Here is a 22479-nt window from a genome sequence, read left to right as displayed (position 1 = left end):
CTGGACAGAGGCATACCTCTAGTTGCGGGTCGATAGAGTGCGTGCGAGGCAGCGTGTTGTCGTTGATAGAGTCGGTGAGGGTGCGGTTGTCGCCCACCGGCGTGCGCGGCTGCGATGAAGGGTTGCTGTCTGTTTTCAGACCTGCTTTCGCCTAACAAATACGACAATCGCGTTAATAGGTACAATCACAGCTTGAATGATAAATATTGCCAATAAACATCGTACTCTGAACTGCATAGCGATATTAAAACTTGCACAGAGTAATATAATAAGCGTAAAGAATATGGCTACCCATGACACATACAGTATCTGGCTGTCTGCAAGTACATTGTATGAGAAGTTGACGAGATAAATGTTTTGTATAATTACTAGCATTTCCAGTAATGTAAATAAATCTACCACATACCTGTAAAGCTCTGAGACGCTCCAAAAAGATAACATGCGATTTTTCATCATTCTCATTGCTTATATCTGTAACAAAATCAGTTATTAATTGAAACACATGTTGCTTACTTTAAATTTGTCAAATGTTTAGGAGTGCTAAAGGAAATTGACAATTAGCGAATTTGAACTCCTCCTGAACTTTGAAGTACTACTGATGCTTTACATAGCATAAATGTGCGATTTTTTATTCAACCACTTTAATTAATATTATTGAATATCATTTGAATGCCCATTACACTGTATCGAAATATGAATCGTATGAAAAATGAAAATGAAAAAAATACTTATTTCGTAACAAAATTGATACAATACTAAGATAGTTTTTGTGACCTTCTAGTAAGTGTTATCACCTGTATCAGAAGGTCACGAAAGTATAGTATAGTTCGATAAAATCTATGAATGGGTGTAGTTTCCATTCATAACCATTTGAGTATTAAGAGCACGATATTCTACGCACCTATATTATCTGCTTTGTAGTCGTGTTTGTATATGGGCATGGAGGCAAGTTTCCTCTGCTCGGCTACATCACGTAATCCTCGCTCCACGTAATTGCGGAAGTAGAATGACGAGCCCTGCATGAAAGTCCAAATGTCTACCTCAGGGTGACGTTCCTGAAATGAGAAAATTAATACATAAATTAAAATATAACTTCCAATCAATGGAAATCCAGGTCACATGGGCAAATTAGAAAAATTTGTTGTCTAATATTTTTTTTTAGTAAACTATATAAAAAAGATATCAAAAATTGTTAAATAAGTAATTGTTAAAAAAAAATACAATTTAATGGCAACATAGTTTTAGAGGTGATCATTGTACTAGGGGTGTTCTACTGAAGTGATCTGCCTGGTTCTGGAATAAAGACACAAGGATATAAAACCATGGTCGACTAAGTAGATGCAGTTTCTCCCTTTTCTTCATAAATCCTTTAATTTTTTTACCAACTGTTATATATGTACATGTTAGGAGGGAAGAAAAGAATTCCCTACTATCATCCTCCTCCTTTTTCCTCAATCCTTTCTCTCTAATCTGTAGGTGACGGATACTACCAATAAATGCTTTCCCAGGGAGTGTTAAGGTTAGGCGCCCGGCAAACAACCAAAGCAAACACCTTGTATAATATGAATAAAAACATTATGCCAATCCCAAATAAATGGAATATGGGCAGGAAAATAATGATAGTATTAGAAGTGAGAATATTAGCAGGGGCAATATTACCCTAAGGTCGTAGAGCTGCGCAAGCGCGTCCCGGTTGTGTTCCTTGCTGCCGATGCGCTTGAGTATGAGCGCGAGCTCCTCGTGCACGGCGCGCGGCAGGCGGCCGGCCGACAGCGCGCTGTTGCCCATCACGTTCGTCACACCCATCACACCGCCGCCGTTTAGAGATTCCGTTGTGTTCTCTTTCTTCTCATCCAGTTTCAGTTGCTATTAAGGTTGTGAGATATTTTTTTTAATATTAGAAATCGTTTTGATAAAGGAATAATAAAGTCCATGAATTTACTGATTAAAAGTATGATTTCAACTATGTTTTGTTTTCTAGACTTCTACTTTGTGATATCTATCGATTTTCAAATTGCATAAGCATCAAATTAGCCTGTGTAACACACATTATGGTATTGCAATTTCTGAAGGAGTTACAATGCAAGTAGAATGAACATCCTAATATGAATTAATGTAGTAAAATGGTTACAATTTCATCAAAATATAAAATATGAAAATTACCTTGAGAACTTTCAGCAGGTAGGGATACAAGTCTGATTCGTTAACGTCAGGTATCTGTGTGAGGTGAGTCGTAATAGAAGCGCCCTTCATCTTGACTAGAGTGTGCACCAACGTTTTCACCGTTCTGTATTATTTAAATAAAACTTATTAAAACACGATGATGGAAAGAGGCTGACCCTATCATCAGGATGTTGCTGACATAAGTCTATCTTCGGTTGGCGATTTTGATAAGAAAATAAACAATACGTTGTTTGCCGATCTTCTGTCGACTGAAGTTCACTGCACGAACGATCGAATTTATGTCAAGCGTTCCATGTCACGTAAACAGATTTCTCGCATAGCGTGAATTACACTTTGAGACCAAAAGTAGCAAAATTTTAGGCAACTGTCGCGGATGATCGGCGATCAAATATCGACCTAATATGGGTGTTTGTTAAGCTTGGGCTAGTACAGGCTGTTGTAAAGAGATTCTAAGATCGTGTAGTACATAAGAGTGAATAGTGAGTCCCTGGAACCAAAATGACAATAAAACCGTTTAAAAAAGAGATGTGAATAAGGCAAAAATTTAACAATTGATTCTCTCCGCTACAAAGAATAAATAAATACTTATTAAAAACATTTGGATGTCTGATACTCAATCACACAAATTTGATTTCGTAAGAATATTTAAACTTACCTGTATGGGGTGTCGCTTATATCGGGATTTTTCTTCCAATAACTATTTGGATAGGCCTTATAGAACAAGTGTATCTTATACAGAACAGCGTCATAGTCTATAGAGTCCACATCCCACGTGGATATCATCTTGAGGGTCTTCCAGAAGCACTTGAGTAGTAGGTCCTGATACCGGGGATATGCTGGGTCTGATACACCAATGGATTCGTGTAGGAGGGACACTATTGCACTGTAAATATGTTAAGTATGAATAATATAGGAATCATCAATCAATTCGTATTAATTAGTGTAATTATTTATTTAATTTATTTAATTAATTTAAAAGTACACATGGTAGAAGTAACACCTAATGGTATCCTCAACCATTGACCAATATTGTATCAATGGTCATTACTTTAGCTAATTATTATTTACGTTCAACTTAACCATTTATTATTGTGTACATCTATTAACATATTTTGCTCCTTCGAGCCAGATTTCCTAGAAGTTATGAGAAGAAAATCGATTTAGCCAAAAATTAACACATACTGCTTTAGTTAACCAAATACTACATACGGAAACGACATGCTGGCAGGCACTGTTGCCTACGTAAACAGATGCGTTTATTTTTAACGGTTTCTTAAAAAAAATCGATATGCAACTTTGACCATTTACCTTCTGACGGGTTGTTTGCTTGTTTACCACGTTCGTGGCATAAAAAATATTCAAGTTTTCCATATTTTGCATTGACTTAATATACACTAATGAGTAAAACCCAAAACAAAAAAAAAAATAAAAAACCTATAACCAAGCCTATGTGGTAATAGAACAAAATACTCTTATATAAGCTTATTATTATATTTATATTATAAGCCAGCACTGGTACTGACCAGAGCAGCGCAGTCCGCGGCGAGTGCTCGAGCACGCGCACGCACACGTTGTTGAGCACGCGCACCAGCCGCTCGCCCTCCGCGCCGCCCGCGCCCCCCGCACCACCCGCGCCCCCCGCACCGCCCGCGCCGCCCAGCACCCGCAGCAGCTCGCCCAGCAGCGAGCACAGCGCCGACTCGTTTACTTGCGATCCACACCCCGCCGTCTCGTAGAACTGTGATGATGCAACACACACATAAGTGAATGATATAACGACAAAAGAGTGAGAAGAGAATTTTTACAAAAGTGGGACGATACAAATAATAGAAAATAAAGACATGCCATATTTTTTATAAATATTGTAAAAATTTGTTGATGTAACCTAAAAAATACCTGCAACGTTTGTAAGATAATAAAATTCCCGTGATATAAAAGCTTGTAATATATTTTTTGTAAATTCTCATATTTTAACTTTATAATATTTGCAGGTCCAACATTTATCGAGATTTAGATCTGTAACATGTTTCCTAATGTTTTTTTTTTATTTTACAAACAAACAGGGAGCAAACCAGCTTGCGGCTCACATGACAGTGACTATCGTCGCCCATAATCACCCACAACACCTAAGACATTGAAGGTGTGCTGCCGGCCTTTTAAAAAAAGAATATGCTCTTTTCTTGATGGTTATGAGATTGTATCGGTTGGGAAATACTGCTGCTGGAAGTTGATTTCAAAGAGTGGTTGTACGTGGAAGAAAGGGCCTTGAAAAACGCACGGTGGAGGACCGCTACTCATCTGGATGATTGGGATGGAACTTTAATTTGTGACAGTTGTACGGTGGTGAAAATCAGCAGCAGCTATCAATCTGAATAATTTAATGTACACAAATACAAGAGAATAAAATAAAAATTTTTGCTTTAGTCAGTTGAAACTATTTTCCAAAGATTGTAAAAAAGTAGTTCGGTTTTCGTGGGCGATGGTTTTTTTTAATGGGTGATAATAGAATGGTAACCCCACCCGCCGGTGTATACCGATAGCGTGCTTTTGGTATACACCGGCGGGGCACCACCACGGATGATAGGTGAGGTAAAGCAGGTCAGTTAGTCCATCGTGACGAATTCAACAAGAATTGTTCACGATGGTTTCTAGGGGGAACCACGTGGAGGTCTACCTAATAGTGCATATTCGTCATAGTCGTAGAATACCGATGGATCTTTATATGTCATATTTATCAGATCTGTCAGTATTCTACGACTATGACGTATAACTAGCAATGGGTCGAACTCCATTGCTAACAATCCCTCCCCTCCCCCTTGGTCGCTGGTCGTGCGGTGTGCGTGCGGTGCGCGTGCGGTGTGCGTGCTGTGTGCGTGCTGTGTGCATGCGGTGTGCGTGCGGTGCGCGTGCGGTGTGCGTGCTGTGCGCGTGCGGCGCGCGTGCGTGCGGTGCGTACGTACGGTGGTGAGCGCGCCGGCGAGGCACTTGTAGGCGGGCAGCGCGTCGGCGGCGGGCGGCGGCGCGGCGCGCAGGCGGCGCACCTGCGCGGCCACGGCGCACACCAGGCGCTGCTCGTGCGCCGCCAGCGCCGCGCCGCGCCCCGACGACAGCGCGCCCGAGATCAGCGACAGCGCGCGTATCGCCGCCTGCAACCCACCGCCGCTCTTATAGCGATTCCACTTACCCCCTGCTGCTAGCTCTCTACATACATATACCAGAAAACATTGCTTTTGACTTGACATTACTATCAACAGCTATACCCTATCGGGCATGCAACAATTTAAGAACGTCATGTCAATAGTACGTGCAATGCGGTAAGAAAATAATTTGTTTACTAAAAAAACTTGTTAATACCAATTTAACACTGCGTTCGATTGCCGATCATCCGCAACGGAATATCGATGAATCAAATTTCATACTATTCGCTATTCGCATTATCGCGATGTAACGTTATAGAACGCTCGTGCTCGACGTGTGTGATCACGTATGCGCCGATATTCTAGCGAAGAAAGAAAGGCAACGTTGTATTGCATATTTTCTTGTGCAACGTTCGACGTAGCTCTACATTCCTTCAATTTTGGGTCGAATAAGTGTGGTGTATCATATGAGAACTAGAACAGTACGTTAACGATCATCCATCGTTTGAAGATGCGCCAAAGATAGAGTAAACGCTAGGCTAAAACATCTTGTAGCGTCATATTGACGCATAATTAATGTAGTGTGACCGAGAGAGTATGCAATTTGATGTCGGCGTCACGAAATCGATAATGTTACATCACAGATGATCGGCGACCAAAGACATGCCGAATGCGGCGCAAGCCTGTAATGAAGCCTTATTGTAACATAAGATATATATATTCGCTGATTTTAAATATTATGTATGTATAAAGTCGACGCAAATTATCCGTCAAGTATAGCTATTGAATTTAAAAACATCAATTTGGCATTCATCCTCAAGTATATATTGCCGATCGGACGGCGACGACGGATGAGGATATGCAAGGCACAACAGATATAAGGGGCTGTTTTATTTTATTATTAAGATTAGAATTAGAATAAAATACCTTTATAAGTCAATATAAAAGGTAAGCATTTATAATTACATTCAAGTCAGGACTGGCTATGGAGTGTATGGTGTCCGCAAGTTGCGAGTCGTCGATGGTGGATGTGTGTTGCGTATGTTGTGCGGTCACCAGCGGATGTGGCGCCAGGTGGCGCGGCGGTGACATCGGGACCATACTGTGTGGAAAAATAATTACTTATTTTTAACTCATTAACAGATATAGAGAAGACTAGATATATCGGTTTAAAGGTTCGTTTTATACAAAATTTGTTTTAAAATTATAATTTAAAAATATACCTCGTATTTTTTTATTATCTGTCAGTTCGCGAGATATAATTGGCAGTTTGATCTCCTGGAGAATAAACGTAAAAATAAAGCTCTATCCAGTGTCTTACATCTATCATGAAATGTATTTCCTTTATTTTAGACCCAATTTTTGTGTAAATAATATTATATCGAAATGAAGCCAATATACAAAATAATTTTGCATTTGTCATAAAGTCAGTAAGGTATTTGCGACAGCAACTTTTTCATGGTAGGTTAAAAGCACACTAGTACAGCAGCACCAATGCATCCGGCTACATGACTGTATACATGTGTGCATCAAGGTAGCCACGCAAGGCACGTGTGTGCAATGGTTAGATCTCGCTCTGATAAGGATGTCGTTTAGGAACTGAAGGTCAACTCGGGTACATCTAGCCGTCATATTATCGTCATTGCCGCATCCAACAGCATAATCATACAGTATATTAGTACCTGTGTCGTACGGTAGGCACGGTAGGCACGTGGGACACGTGTGCCGTATGGTGAGGTCGTGTGGTCCCCGCGGGAATGGGTTCGTCCAGGAACTTGAGGTCAAGCTCGGGGACATCTGGTCGGCGCACCACAGGTACTGCTGCATCCAGCTGCGCGATCAGTTCAGGGTCCAGCCCAAACGGGCCCGTGATCACTTTCGGCTCCGGTGCCACACTGTAATATATGTAACACATTAAGGCAAATTTACATTGGATCTGACATGATGACAAAACTGAAAACTCATACTGAATATAATAGTTGATAATAATAGATAATGATGAATAAGGATAATAATTTCAGCACTTTAAATTCGCACATGCATTTTAAAATATATTTAAATTAATACAAAACTTCTAATTTAACTATAATTTATCGTCTTCCTGCCCTTATCCCAATTAATATTTGGGGTCGCGTAATATATTTTTTATCCATATTACAAAAAGATTTGGCTTATAGTTTTACAACCGGTCGCCTGTCTGACGTCAACCCTCTTTGAGAATGCATTTATTGGTGGTTTCCACCACTTATGGTATGGAGAAAAAGACTGAGGAAAAAAGGGAAGGAACATTGGAAATGTGTAAAGGTAATTGTTAATAAAAGGCATTAGAAACTTATGTGAGAAAAAAAAAGGAGTGGAGGGGGGGGGGGGGAAGGCTATTGTAGTCGCGGAAAGGACCGGGACACTGCAGCGGCTCGGGTGGCCGGCATCGCATACTCGTATGCCCTTATACTAGAATCGGACAGATTTCTAGAGGACACCCCTATTACTAATTTAAATATGAAATCTAAACAATATAATACTTACGGATTAGGCGGAGGCGGAGCGGGTTCTTCCTCTTCCTCCTCTTCATACTCTACGGGCGGATTGTCGGCTGATATCAAATGTCTAGAGGTATTGTCCTAAAAATATACAACATGAAAAATAAAATTTCCAAAGTCAAATTATGTAATTACACTGCTGTAAGCAGGGCCAGAATACCTACTATAATTTTATATTAACTTAAAATGTGCTATGAAATATACTGAAATATAATAATAAAACATAAAAATACAATATTTTCCCTGAACTTATTTCTATTCAAAATTTTATCAGGGCTTGGGGGCTCCTAGTCAATTGCTTACACTGCCTAATGGTTAATTTAGCTCTTGCTATAAGATTAGTATAAAAGTACATGTAAATATACAATGAGCTGTTACCTCAGGCGGTGGCAGTATGGGTCGTCCAGAAGCCGACAAAGGCACCACCATAGACCTTCGCGCTTCTGCGCTGCGACTCTTGCCGGCACGCTTTATACGCTCTTCTAGAAGTGACAGGTCTTTGTCTGATATCTGTAATGTGGTAATGAGCAAAGATATTATGATTTGTTCTCTAATAATGACGCGAGGGCATCAATAGATAAATGAATGAACGAATAATTCTTTATTTTTATTATACAACATAGTGAATAAAGTAAGGCAACCAATGAATATAATGATACTATTGCATGTGGTAAGAAAATTTCGATATTTTGGTTTTAAAAAATTAACTTTTTAAGTTTAGGAAATCATTTTAAATCACTAAATCTAACGAAATAAAACATGTCACTTAACTAATAATTGAGACTAAACGTTACGAGAATTAGGCAACGGTCTAAGTTGTTTAGTCTATCTGTCTGACTGTGGGGAATGGTCCCATAGTCCAATAAACTGTTTCTTTAGTAGGAACTAGTAGTGCACTTATTGAATATGAACTATCAAATGTCTTTTTACCTCTGAATAGTTGATACAAATATGTAAAAGCACTGGAGGAGGGTTTGTTAATAATAAGTATTTTGGCCTAACTACCAACAATATAATCAAGGCCTCCACTAACAATAATCGTGGTTAATTTCTGTTAAATTGGTCACGATGGGCATGAAGATGGTTCTATCTTCATGTGCACCTGTCATTTTTCTCGCTAGTACTGATAGCATAACTATTTCATTTACTGATAAAAAAAGGTGTAAAACTTGTCCTCGTGGCTATGCAATTTGCTGATATGTTTCGGCTGACTAAATTGTATTTAGAAGGTATGAATGAATACCTGTCCGATCATCTTGTAGACCTTGTCGCCCTCGAGGAAGTAGGCGGCGGCGATGCAGTTGAGCGCGGCGGAGCGCACGGCGTTGTCGCGGTCGCCGATGTGCCGCGCCAGCTCCTTGAGCGCGGCGCCGCCCGCCGGCGCCATCACCGTCGGCCCGTACGTCTCCACCAGGTGGCCGATGCACTCCAGGCACTCTGCGCGGGGGAGGGGATTCTTAGTAATGGTGGGATTAGTCCCCGTTGCTATCAATATACTCTATCAGGTCGATATACACGCGGTTCCCTCTGGAAACCATCGTGACTAATTTATCGTTGAATTTATCACGATTGGCTAACTGACCTGTCTTCATTCCCATGTCTCATCTCTCACTGGTGCCGCGCCAGTGTATACCGATAGCGCAGGCGGGGCATAATTCCATTATTATCTATTAAAAAAAGGCACTCTGTACGGTATCGCACGTTAGTCAATCATCACCGCTGATTATTACAACAACCTACACTTGATAATGAGTAATAGGTGTTTATACGATTATAAAATGAATGTATATTAAGCGACATTTTTTTTTAATAATTAATATTAAAAAATATTTCATAATGATGTTTGGTATGATATACTGAAGATCCTGTGTTTTATATTAAAAGTTTAACAACATTGTACAATATGGGTATAATTTTGTTTAAAAAGAATAAAGATCCAGTTTCCTTCCAATTCTATTAGATTGAAGAATTAATAAAAGAAAGAATAAAAAATATTTGTGATGTCTTATATAGATGTATACAAGTGATTTAATTTAAACGTTATAATACCTAAATATAAGTTACGAGGGGTAAAAGGATTTGCTAGTAAAGCACCATAACAGTCTAATTATTAGCAATATAACCTATCAAATCGACCTCCACGTAGTTCCCCAGGAACTCATCATGGTTAATTACTGTTGAAATCGTCATAAAGAGCCAGATGATCTGCTTCATTCCCACCTATTATCTGTCACTGGTGCCCCGCAACTATATAACGATAGTACAGACGAGACCGCAATTACATTATTATACATTAAAAAATATAAGTTAGTTCTGTAAAGTTTTAATTGTATTCGACTTATTAGACAGTGTATATGACAGAACTCACCAGCTCGTTGTCTCGCGTTCTTAGATTTTAGTCCCTCCATCAGATATCCAAATAGCTTAGTGACAGAATAGACGACGCAAATCTGCTTGAACAACGCTTTGACGCCATTTCGGACAGTGTCCTTCGGGTCACCGACCTAAGAAAATGTAAAAGCAATTTTACATTAACTGATCTATTTTTTACATTTTACACAATTATTTTTTTAGAGCCTGCACTTTTGGTGAATGTGACATTATCAGAAATTTCAGACATTAGTTTGCAGTGATTTCAAACATATAACTAGCGTCGATAGATGCATGTGACTCACAAGCATTCTTCAGGACAGTTCATGGGGGATGTCTACTTGCAGATGTGTCGATAGCGTATGAATTATTTAAAAATATTAATGGTGTTTATACATGAATTTAGATAATTTATTTTCATAATTATAATTTTTAATAGTCGGATAAAGATTTTTAGAAAGAAAAATTCCATATATTGTTTTTTAACTAGTACTAGGCAAATAAAAAATTAATAAAATATAGTCTTGCCTTAAGGACGAGATAAGGAATAAAGCAATTAGCTTCATATTCTGCCATCGTGTAGTCACTGTCCATCAAGTATTGGAACACTTGTGACAAATACTCCAGACCCTTTAGGATGACAGATGGGTTGGTGTCGAAGAACCGGAGGGTGAGCCACTTGAGTACCAGGTCCAAATTAGCCATTAGTGCTGAACCATTCTCTTGCAAGTCTTCAGAGAGTGCTTCAATAGCTTTTAGGTGATATCTATATATAAAATAATTATACATTATTTTTTTATTCTCAGTTATATAAATAAAATAGAACATTTAAGTTATATTTACATAACTTCATAAAATGGTCATGCTGTATGTCATTATTCTCTAGATCAGGGGTTCCCAAACTTATTTTGTTTATTGCCCACTTTGAGAATAAATTATATTTAAGCACCCCCCTTTTTTTCACCTACTTAAAAACCACTATTACTTCAAGATCAACAAATCACCCCCCAAGCCTCTACACAACGCCTCCATTTTTTTCTTGGTCTATTACCGCCCTTTAGGACTGCAGCGCCCACAAGAGGACGTTATCGGCCACTTTGGGAAAGGCTGCTCTAGATTAATTCAGATAAAATATTAGTTTTTAAGATAGACAACTCAGTTATAACATCTCATTAAATATCTGTTTAACCATAAGACACAGAAAGATATTACTAATAAAAATAGCTGATTTTAGTTCCTCTGCTTCTTTCTAGCTAACTTAGTTTTAACTATCACTGGGATTTAAGTTGGTATAACACAATTTCAGGGGGCCTACCATGAAATATTTACCGAAATTCCGGGGACAAACGAAACAGAAATTTGATGTTAAAAATACATAATACATGCCGTTTAAAATTATTAAAACTGTTAAAATATCGTTCTTCTGGATTATTAGGATAGGATATATGATGAACAAAATGTTAAACTCCATTTACTGAGTCGATTTCGGTACGAACAAAAACACGAAATTGAGCCCGAAAATTTCATGGTAGACCAGCAGATATGTAGATAAATACAACATGCATCATCAAATGCTAACTGCGGTTGTCAACCCGTCTTGCCAAGCGTAGCAACTACTGACAAACCTCTTTCCGTGGGGGAGGCTATTAATTTTATTATTTGCAATATTACATAATGTTTATTCATAGTCAAATTGTCTCAAATTGTTGTGTGATTTATACCTGAAGTCACTGTGGAACATATTCGCCACAAGTTGCTTGTTTAATCCGGCGGTTGTCATTTGTTCTTTAAGTAGTTCGAAGAATTCTTCGCGCGGAGTCGTAAAATTCCACTTCAGGACTATAAAATTGACAATATTTATAAAATTAGTAATTATATAATTTTTAAAATACTGAAAGCACATATATGCGTAACCTGGTAGATTAGAATGATTAAATATATTTATATTTTTTTATTATATTGCAATCTGCCAAAAATAACTAGCAAATATTGTTCTATAGATTACTGTTCTCTTTTAACATACGCCATAATTTCAATAAGACATTAATATCCGGCACGAAGGATCAATACATTGGAAGATGACGTGTTTTTTGTTGTGACAGTTGACAAACCTTTAAGTTTCTGGTCATCGATGATTCGCTGGTTCTTGGCATTGTTGTTCGGCAGAAGAGGTGTGCAATCCTCATCATCCTTTTTGCCTCGGCTTGACGCTGATGTGGGCTTCACTGGACCCTAAATAAATTACAATAATATCAGATTTATTTAAAAAATACTATTGTCGGAAATATCTATAGTATCTAAGTATATAGATTATTTAATAGATTCTAGATTTTTTTTTAAGAAATTTGGAACGGCAAGCAACATAATAGTCAACCTAACGAAAAGTTGTAACCAAATTTATAAAAATAAAAGTCAATTTTCATTCAAATAAAAAACACACCCTTATCATAATTATGTGAAAACAACATGAAACAACTATGTTTGGGCTAGTTTAATGGTGATAATCCGATACCGGTTGCATCGCACGGCTTAAAGATCGTTTTACTACGCAAGAGAGTGCTGTCACATCGTACCTGAGCGCAACTATGTTCAAACTGATAAAAAAAAATATGGCGTTGGCGGAAAAGTGATGATGGGTTGTTAGCAGCATACGCTCTGTGTCGTGTATTTATTTTATAATAAAAGACATCTAAGTGAAATTCATAGTTTGCTACGACGTGGTTTTGTGTGCAACTTGCTAGATGTCATAATAAGACTAAGTTTCTATTAATGGAAAAACTGATACGTGTCGTGGACATGTGAAGTACCCGACATCACGCCACCCTATCCAAATACAACATTTGTGCGTGCTCCGGAGCCCGTAAGGATGCTTAGCTGCGCCGTGGAGAAAGACAGCAGCCCAAGGAGGCAGGTGTACCAGCACATCAAAGAGGTACGACTAATTTAAGTTTTTGTAAAAGGCATACCGGTCTTCGTTAACCGCCCTCTCTGCCGACCCCTGGATATTTAGTTTTTCGCCCATACAAACCATAACCTCTAAGCACTTGAAACAATTTATACAAAAACCTTACCTTGCCTTTGACAGCAACAGCTTTTTTCTCAGCTTCCTTCTTCAGTGCTCCTGCAGACTTGACTCCTCGCGGCTCCTCCTTTTTGCCTTTAGCAGGCAAAGGTTGTACCGGTAAGTTTGGTCGGGCTTTGTCTAACGCCGCTTGGACTACTGTTTTGGAGCCAGGCTAAAAAGTAGAATATTAATACTTGATTTAAGCTTTGTTGTGCTGTTTAATATAGCAAATAATCTGTCAGATAGACAGTCACTGCATGGAATACGGTAATTGTTGCTTATGGATAGAAACACCAAGCAACATTATGGGAATGGATTAAGAATAATATTCATCATTAAATTTTGTAAAATCAACTTACTTTCAGTTTGTCAAGTTGCTTGTGCATATGGTCGTAACCAAGGTGAAGCATGAATGGCAGCACGCAGTCAGCGGCTGCCTTGCGAACGTCAGCTGCGCGTTCTTCCAAGCATGCGTACAGCGTCGTCACGCACACCGCCAACTCCTCGCGAGGGAATGACTTTGGCGGAACTGCAAATGAAAAAATTCATAATTTATTTTTAATGGATGATAATGGAATAGTAACTTTGCCTGCGCTAATGGTGTACGCTGGTGTAACAGTGAGTGATGACAGGTGAGAATGAAAATGTAGGCTGTAATTAGGTATACATACTGTTAGTGTGGAACTCTTGTTTGATGTAAAAAAAAAACATTCCACACACCAAAATTATTTATTTAGTAGTTTTTTTTTATACACAACTAATAGTAGACATTCACGCGCGCCCGCCGCCGCGCTCCACGCCTGCACGCTCAACACCGCCACGGAGTGTGCAGTGTGCAGTGTGCAGTGTGCAGTGTGCAGTGTGTGTGCACGTACCTGCGGGCAGGTGGTCGGCGAGCCACTGCAGCAGCGCGGCGCGCAGGGCGGGCGAGCCGGCGCGCAGCGCGTCGTGCACCATCTCGCCGTCGAGCGCGGCCGCCGCGCCCGCCGCCGCGCTCCACGCCTGCACGCACGACACCGCCGCCGCGCGGATCCACTGCTTGCTGTCGCCGAACGCTGCCGCACACACCAAAACCACACCACAATTCATCTCGGAGTGAGCTTGCGACTTTACACATTTTATACGGATTATTCCCTAATGAGGTAGAAACATAAATTTGTCAATTGTTACCGTTATCCCATAAACGAAAACAAATATGGATTACTTTTCTTCTTCTTTTGGCACAGAAAATGTTTTTCTCAAACATGCTTGGAAATGTGAACATTATTTTGACAATCTTCTTCTAGATAAATCAAAATTGCCGTACTGGCCAGATACATGCGGGCAACGGCCGGCAAAAGTTGTATGAAAATCCATATCTGTCGTGTTTTACGGCCAGATAAATTACTATGTAAACTCATATCTGTTCTGTAATTTAAAAATGGAATGACCTTTTACTTCGAAACATGGCTACCAAGGAGGCAACTAATAAAAGGTTTTATTTAAATTTCAAACTGGTTTGCAAATAGAAAGTTGTTTATTGAAAAAGAAAAAAACAAAGGAACATTATGGCGCGTGAAAAATTATTATTGTTCTTTATTCGTCATTGAACTTAAAAAGTAAAATTGTGTTTTTGATTTCCGCGCATTGTTTGAGAAAAGTGCTATACAAGCCTTGGCTACAACTAGGTATTGATAGATTCGCGTATGTGTGCCTCGGCTACGCCTCGGCCCACATTTGCACGTTCGTCCATCAATGCCTCAGTTGCTGGTCGTTGCAGTAATGTACTATTATAGAACATATTGTAATCAGTCACAATATGTTCATCAGTGATCAGTCAGTAAAAAAAATTCGAAATTCAAAATTCCCCCATAGATGAAGACCGAAATGCGTTAAGACGTTTTGCATAAGTTCAATTAGTAAAATTCTACTCTATTACTCTACTCTAATATTATAATTTTTGGTTGAAATTGAAATTACAAGGTACAAAAGCATAACATAATTCTTGGAAATGTCAACACATGAGATGTTCTGTTGTTTATGGTGCCAGTCATGTTTATATGCAACAGTTACCATTTTTCATCTGGTGAGGTGTAAACTAAGTTCTATAAAAAAATCTTACCTTGGAAGAAAGCCGGGAAAAACGTCCTCACATGCTGCTTGCACTTGGGCCCCATAGCGGATGCGAGGGTCTCACATATCTGCAGCGCGCTCTGCGCAAGCTTCGAGTTGGAGTCCAGTAGCCGCGCCACTAGTGCCGCCGGCAATTCACCCAATGATGGCTTTATGGGGGAACTTGACGTAATTATGGCCTTCACTTTATCAAGGCCTTCATTGCGAACCTGTACAAAATCATGCAAAGTAAGATATTGTTTAACGAAATAAATCTATCGAGTATAGACTTCAATGAAATATTTAAACTTGAAAAAAAAAAAATGAGGACTGTGGTATGTATAGGGTTGGTTACGAGTTTCATTTACATATAATAAAAACATTGGTTTATATTCTTCTGGTTTTTCTATTTATACTATGTACTGTACTAATATATGTCTATTATTCATAGTATAACCTCTATTTAGATTGGGGCTAAATAGTGCTGTGCAATATATCAACTAGGTTTAAAAGAAAAAAATTCAAAAATTAAAAAAAAAAATGTTAAGAAGAAGAACCAATGAGCAGTATAGAAAAAGAAACAAAACTGTTAAGATTTGGCGAAGATATCGCGTAACAAATATAAAATAAAATACATTCGCATTAAGACCCTTTTCCATATCGAAATTGGTTAAAAATGTCATAAGCAAAATTTTACCTTCCAATTCTTGTCGTTCAACTCTGCGATGAGTGCTTCGGTGATCAGTGGAGCAATGTCGGTTCTTGGGCGCGTATCCTCCACTTCCTCCTCCACTCCCACTTCATCCAAATCCTCTCCCATTGACGCTTTGCTTGCCGACTGTAACGACGCGATAATAAAGCTCCTATTCTAATACTTATGATATGCAGTCACTCTTTTTACAAATTTTATGCTAGGTTATTGTCTATTTAGTACTTAATGTAATTAATAGAAACACGTATTTTAATGTAAGCAGACGATATTAAAAAAAACCAAACCCACTTGAAAACTATTTGTCACACTAAAAACAATCGTAAATACGTTTCATTTTGTGTTATCTATTTGATAGATGATATACATAATATGAGATAATAATACTCATTAAAATGTTTATCAACAAAAGAATGTATTTATCAGTTTATCTATCATCAGCATATGTATAATAATTGTAAAAAATAAAGCAAAATAAATTTTATGTTAAAGCTATAAAGTCTAATTTATTCAAATTTGATAAAAATTGATATAGTGAAATTAAATACCAGTAATAGCCCTGTAAACTTTTTCTAAACGAAACTTGTATTTGTATTTAGCATTAAGTTCATTATTACATACCTTACTGACTCCACCCAATTGCCTAGTTGGTGTGGGCGGAGTGCTGTTAGCATATTTATCTAGTTCCAAGCTAATCAGCTGTTTAGTCGCTGGCTTCTCGCCATCAAAGTGGTTCAAGAGAGATGGTCCAACATACAGAGACAATGTTCCGAGGAAGTTAACTGTGGATGTTCGCACATTTGGATTCGTAGCCGAAAGAGCTTTCTTTGCATGCGCGACAATACCTTTTATATTCATACTGCAAAAGGATTTAAGTATTGCAATAATATACTTATAATTCCATATAACTTAAAAACATATTTAATCGTAAATATTTTGTTAACAGGAGCATCGAAGGAAATTAAAGAATTAATATGTTATCGACATATAAAAGCATTCACACAAATTTCAATGTACAATGTTTATTATGTACCTATGTATTATGTAAATCTTTAAACAGTAATAATATTTTTATTATTCATTATTAGAAATAATGAACTATTTTCTTTATTTTAATATTTTTATTATTTTAGGATTACTAATGATCGAAACGTAGTATTTACTCATAATTTTTTTAACTAATATCTACAAGATACCTACACTGATATTAAACCTCAGTAAATTACTATTGTAACCAATGTTGGAAATTTTTCAATAAATTTAAAAACATATATAAAGTGCAACTTACGAGAATCCAAACTCCTTTATAGCGATCGACATCCAATTAAACATTTCAGACTGCACTTTAGGGTTCTTTTGTGAGTCCATTGCAAATGAGAGACCCTCGTTTAGTACATGTTCGAGTCCGCAAGCTTCGGCCAACGAGGTAAGGCAATCGGCAGATATTGACGCACACGACGCCTCCCCTAGCTTTGTCACTATGTCTTGGAGAACAAAGTCTGCTGCCGTACTGTTGACAATATTACATATCATTAAAATTTGAATTACATATATTTAATTTAATACAAAATTTACCATCAAATATTTAAAAATAAAGTATTTTATCATATTGTGGAAAAAAATATATTAACTGAACTAATCAAAGAATCTGTTTGTTGCAAATATGCTTCTTACGTCTATCCTTACATCTTTTAAATCAAGAAATAACTTTTCAAACTGTTGGCATTTTATAATATGCCAAAAAAGAATTATAAAATGCTTAGGACAAATTATAAAATACTAAAGGCCAATTATAAAATACTAAACACAAAATATAAAGTACTGAAGGCAAAGTATAAAATATGCAAGACTAATTATAATATTGCGCATATGATATGTTTACCGCGAAATTTCAATTTACGGCACTGTTAATTATTAACAACGAAAAACATTTTCAAATTCAATATACTCACACAGAGACAGGGAAATTCTCCGTTATATACTTGCAAGCTTCCAATCTAGCTTTGAGCACTTGTACATTTGTATCTTTCAGCCCTGGCTTCTTGTTGAGAGTGCGATACAATACTTGCGCTGTTACGTCGTTTGTAGTCAACCCCTGTACGTTTGAGTGAAAACTCTGGACTGCTGACAGACGGGTCTTCCAATTACCATCGCCGAGTCCTATTATTGGCATTAATTTTTATATAAAAGCAAATCAAACTGTGAATTCGGACAGAATTTAAATATGTAGTATTAAAAGTGATTTTTTTAGTTATTTTTAACTGAACACAAAAAAGGCTTATGTACGAGGTCTGTCCGGAAAGTTCGTATAAAAGTGTTCTGGAATGCGAGAAAGAGGAGTGGGGAGGCCAGGTAAGCGCAGGACCCCTTCCTTATGTCCCTAACAATGCTTCAGTTCTGGTCTGACCGCCGTGCGGTGCGAACTGGCTTGTCACGCCATCTGTGAAGTTACCTCTTAACGAAACCCCGTCGGCATGGAGCCCGCTTCCGTTGAAGAGCAGCGCGTCGTAATCAAGTTTCTCTCGAAACTCGGCAAGAATGGCCGTGAAATTTTTGCCGATCTAATTCGATAAGACATCCGGGGAACCACGAACAAAAAAATCAAGAAAATCCCGCTCAAATGTCAAGACAATGTTGATTGTTTTTTTCGATGTTCGGGGGATTGTCCATCAAGAATTCGTCCCTCCAGGCCAGACAGTTGATGGAAAATTCTACGTCGATGTGCTCAGACGCCTCAAAGCTCGTGTGGCACGAGTTCGTCCAGAATTGGCGCGAGAGGGGCGTTGGATTCTTCACCACGACAATGCCCCTGCCCACACCTCTCTTGTTGTCCGTGAGTTTTTGAGTAAAAATTCCATTACGGTGACCGAACACCCCCCTATTCGCCGGATTTGGCCCCGTGTGACTTCTTCTTGTTCCCAAAAACCAAATTGGTACTTCGGGGGCGGCATTTGGGGGACATAAATGAGATAAAAAAAGCTACGACGGGGCAGCTGAGAAACCTACAACCAGAGGACTTTCAAGGAGCCTTCTCACAGTGGAAACGGCGTTGGCACAAGTGCATTATGTCACAGGGGGAGTACTTTGAAGGGGATAAAATTGATTTACCTGAATAATTGTAAAATAAAATTTTTAAAAAACTTTTATACGTACTTTCCGGACAAACCTCGTATGTAACAATATCTCAATAAATGTTTTACACAAATAAAATACTTATGCAATCGTAAGTATTTTCTCGATATAGGATCTGATTTTGATTATTCTTTCAATTAACAGGATGTATTTACTACTCACTTATTGTTGGTGTCAATTAATGGGTTTACAATGGAAGTAAAATCTAACCATACATGAATATTTACATGTCTTTGTATGATATAATGAGAAAGTGTGAATTGAAGAAACATACCAGTGATGACGTCAGCGGGGAACAGCGTCTCGGCTTTCGCGTCCACCTCTTCCTGCGAGAGCTCCTGTTCCCGCGGCGGACTGGGTTGACTACGCCCGCCTGAAGGTTTTTTGATACCCGCTCCGACTTTCTTGGCAGGACCTATTAATTAAATTTTGATTCTTGAGGGGTCAATGCCCTACCTTAAAATGAAAGGCCCCAAGAAAATTAGACATTCGCTTTTTTGAAGTCACTTAATTACGGCTTCTGCCCTATCAAAGTCTTTTGCCCTACTTTAAACTTGGGTCTAGTTACGGCCCTGCTAGAGGGACTTTGTACAAAGCTCTTTACATCTGTATCTGTAGTATTAGAGGTGTCAATCGGCAAGCCATTGTACTTTTCATTTATTTATTTATTTCAAGTTACAATAATTTATAAGAAACGGAACATTTTTCTCATTGCTTTACGGTGTACTTTGTCGCCGATATTACCTGTGGCTGGCCGTTTGACTGGTTTCGGTTGCGCAGAACCTGCGGTAGGTTTACCGTCTCCTTTACCAGATGGCTGCGCCGCCGCTTTAGGCTTGGGTTCTTTCTTAGGAGCCGCCAATTTCACTTGAATCACAGCCTGCAAACAAGTAATATAAACAAATGAAATACCATTGTATATATCATACAGCATAATTTAATTCCAAAGTAAGATTATGCTATAAATAAATATCCATAACCCCATCTACTTGCAAACTAAGTTATATAGCTTTATGATACATATACAATTAATCAATTTACAGAAATTAACAGACCTTGTCAGCAAACTCCTTGATCTTCTGTTCTTTCAGGTTGTCCAGTTTACCAATATGGGGAGCAATGTTCTTCTCACCCACCAACTTGGTGGCTGTACCAAGCGCTTCAGCAGCAGAATCACGCACCACAGGATCTGTTATCATCAGGTTTCCCATTTAAACTGGTTTAAGAATATGTATTGCATCAAATAAAAATAAATTAGATTCTTTGCATATATATATCGAAGTTTCTTTGTTTTTACCAATATTAAAAAAAATAAAAGCATTCTGGAGTTGCCAGGGTAAAAAATTAATACTTTACTTTTAATCATTTTTAGTAAGATAACATAGAATAGTACTTACCGGCACTTTCGAGTAACTTGAGCAGACTAGCTACGTAGGCTTTGATTAGTTTCTTGTTGAAAGCAGCCGGCTGTGTGTGACAGAGTGCACGCGCTAGGAACAGCGCGCTTTCTGATTTAATTTGTGGGTTTTTGTTGTCGAATGCTGCTATCATGTCCTCCATTATGGCTTCTAAGTTTGTCTGTAAAACAAATTGTATATACAATGAATGAATAGATTTAATTCATTATATATAGAGATCAGAAGATAAAAGAGAAGCTGAACATTTATTAGAGGGAGACTGACACAAAGTTATTTTATAGTTTTTTTGCCTACTATATTCCAATTTCAATTTCTGCTGTGGTAATTAAGTTTCTATGCAGGCAAAGCTGTAGGACATAAATACAACTAGTATATTATATTCATGTTCACCAGATCTTTAACCCATTGAGTACATTCGTTGTAAGATAAAAAAGAAATACAATATAATATTTGAATGTCAACAGGTTTTCTGTCATTTATAAATTTCGTCTTTATATTTATCGTGTTAAGGTTAAAGTTTCATGACAAATGTTGCGCTCAAAAGGTATACATATAACTTACACAGGGATATATGGCATCGATAGCTTCTCTTAAAGCGGTGACGACATTGGCCTTCCTTTCTTTGAACTTTTCTAGTATGGCTTGCACGCATGCGACAGCATAGGGCTGGAATTTGTTGCGGAGTCCACTGGCAACCATACCAAGCAATCGACCGCCGAGAGCGACCAACATCACGTTTGTGTCTTTTGATATTATCTAAAAATGACAAAACTTAATTTAGACAAAAATAAAAGATTATTTTAGGTATTAAAAAAAATTGAATATTGACCAAACCGTGTATATCTATGCGACAGCTGTATAAATACAACATTCAATTTAAACAAGTTATTGTTATACTATCGCACTAGATTGACTATTATTGATTTTCATAGAGGTTTCGCCATCTGTTTCAGATCATATTACAAAGTAAAAAGTTTAATATGAATTGCAAACTTATCTATAGTAGAACTGACCCTCTAGACAAGTGGTAATCGAATTCGTCGATAGAATCGACATCGTTAGCGAGTCCAAGAGTTGGAATGAGACACCCAGCGTTGCTATCTCATTCTATCTCACGGACCCGCTAGAAATGTCGATTTCATCGACGAATTCGCTTGCCGCTTGTGTAGAGGGCCTGATTTGTAGTGGATTGCCTCTGGTTGATTTCTTACCTTTTTTAAAGCTCGGACAAGGTCAGCATAGTCGCCAGGTTCTAACTTGGGAGCAGTCTTTAGCAAGGCTTCTAGAGAATCAAGAGCTTCTTTTCTCTCTTGCCACTTCTTGGCTTCCAATTTTTCATAGAAGTCTTTGGGAATCTTGGAAAGGATCTCAACAGGATCCAAGAGATCGTATGGATCCATGTCGCCAGAGTCGCCGCCACCCGTCTCCGCGTCATCGTCATCTACTGTACCTACAAAACAATATGATTAGCATTGTAATATAAAAAAAAAAAAACTATTTTTTACGCTAATAGGAAATGGATCTAGCATTGACGAGTATCGACTATTACGTAATTTTGTCTTTGTTGGTATTATTTAAATTAATATGGCATTTATAGCAATTTTTTAAAGCATTGGCTTTCTATTACTAAAATTACTAAAGAGTAATATTGGATTGGCGTTCTTGTGTATCCATAGCCCAATTTACCAGAATTTTAATATGTTATACAGTATTTAAAATAGTGCATTCCATTTTTAGAACTACTGTTTTTCATAATAATAGACATGTTCATTCCTTGTATTGTGTAGTGGCACTGGTACAGATATAGATCTTTATTTTGAAAATTTTATTTTTT

At 38.0% G+C, this 22479-nt stretch overlaps 1 protein-coding gene across 3 annotated transcripts in view; it reads right to left on the bottom strand.

Annotated features, from left to right (window-relative positions):
• LOC113512128 (protein mini spindles) overlaps window positions 1–22479 on the bottom strand; it is a 31553-nt gene that overhangs the window by 2729 nt on the left and 6345 nt on the right. For all 3 annotated transcript variants that reach the window (XM_052893735.1, XM_052893734.1, XM_052893736.1), the window contains exons 6-36: window positions 21857–22095; window positions 21207–21401; window positions 20625–20805; window positions 20283–20416; window positions 19972–20107; window positions 19502–19642; window positions 18048–18255; window positions 17384–17605; window positions 16717–16954; window positions 16084–16224; window positions 15397–15616; window positions 14171–14350; window positions 13655–13824; window positions 13303–13467; window positions 12343–12463; window positions 11953–12070; window positions 10760–10997; window positions 10230–10365; window positions 9105–9298; window positions 8240–8371; window positions 7848–7942; window positions 7004–7216; window positions 6288–6423; window positions 5145–5330; window positions 3708–3922; window positions 2840–3067; window positions 2164–2287; window positions 1660–1866; window positions 902–1055; window positions 407–471; window positions 17–151 (exon numbers count right to left, since the gene is read on the bottom strand). In XM_052893735.1, the coding sequence (XP_052749695.1) occupies window positions 17–151; window positions 407–471; window positions 902–1055; window positions 1660–1866; window positions 2164–2287; window positions 2840–3067; window positions 3708–3922; window positions 5145–5330; window positions 6288–6423; window positions 7004–7216; window positions 7848–7942; window positions 8240–8371; window positions 9105–9298; window positions 10230–10365; window positions 10760–10997; window positions 11953–12070; window positions 12343–12463; window positions 13303–13467; window positions 13655–13824; window positions 14171–14350; window positions 15397–15616; window positions 16084–16224; window positions 16717–16954; window positions 17384–17605; window positions 18048–18255; window positions 19502–19642; window positions 19972–20107; window positions 20283–20416; window positions 20625–20805; window positions 21207–21401; window positions 21857–22095 (5267 nt within the window). The remainder of the gene's footprint in view (window positions 1–16; window positions 152–406; window positions 472–901; window positions 1056–1659; window positions 1867–2163; window positions 2288–2839; window positions 3068–3707; window positions 3923–5144; window positions 5331–6287; window positions 6424–7003; window positions 7217–7847; window positions 7943–8239; window positions 8372–9104; window positions 9299–10229; window positions 10366–10759; window positions 10998–11952; window positions 12071–12342; window positions 12464–13302; window positions 13468–13654; window positions 13825–14170; window positions 14351–15396; window positions 15617–16083; window positions 16225–16716; window positions 16955–17383; window positions 17606–18047; window positions 18256–19501; window positions 19643–19971; window positions 20108–20282; window positions 20417–20624; window positions 20806–21206; window positions 21402–21856; window positions 22096–22479) is intronic.

The sequence above is a fragment of the Galleria mellonella genome, unplaced genomic scaffold (assembly GCF_026898425.1).
Source record: "Galleria mellonella isolate WM207_F2 unplaced genomic scaffold, CSIRO_AGI_GalMel_v1 utg184, whole genome shotgun sequence".
NCBI classification, from domain to species: domain Eukaryota; kingdom Metazoa; phylum Arthropoda; class Insecta; order Lepidoptera; family Pyralidae; genus Galleria; species Galleria mellonella.
The sequence above is the reverse complement of the archived record's forward strand: the minus strand, read 5'-3'. Positions and strand labels throughout refer to the sequence as shown.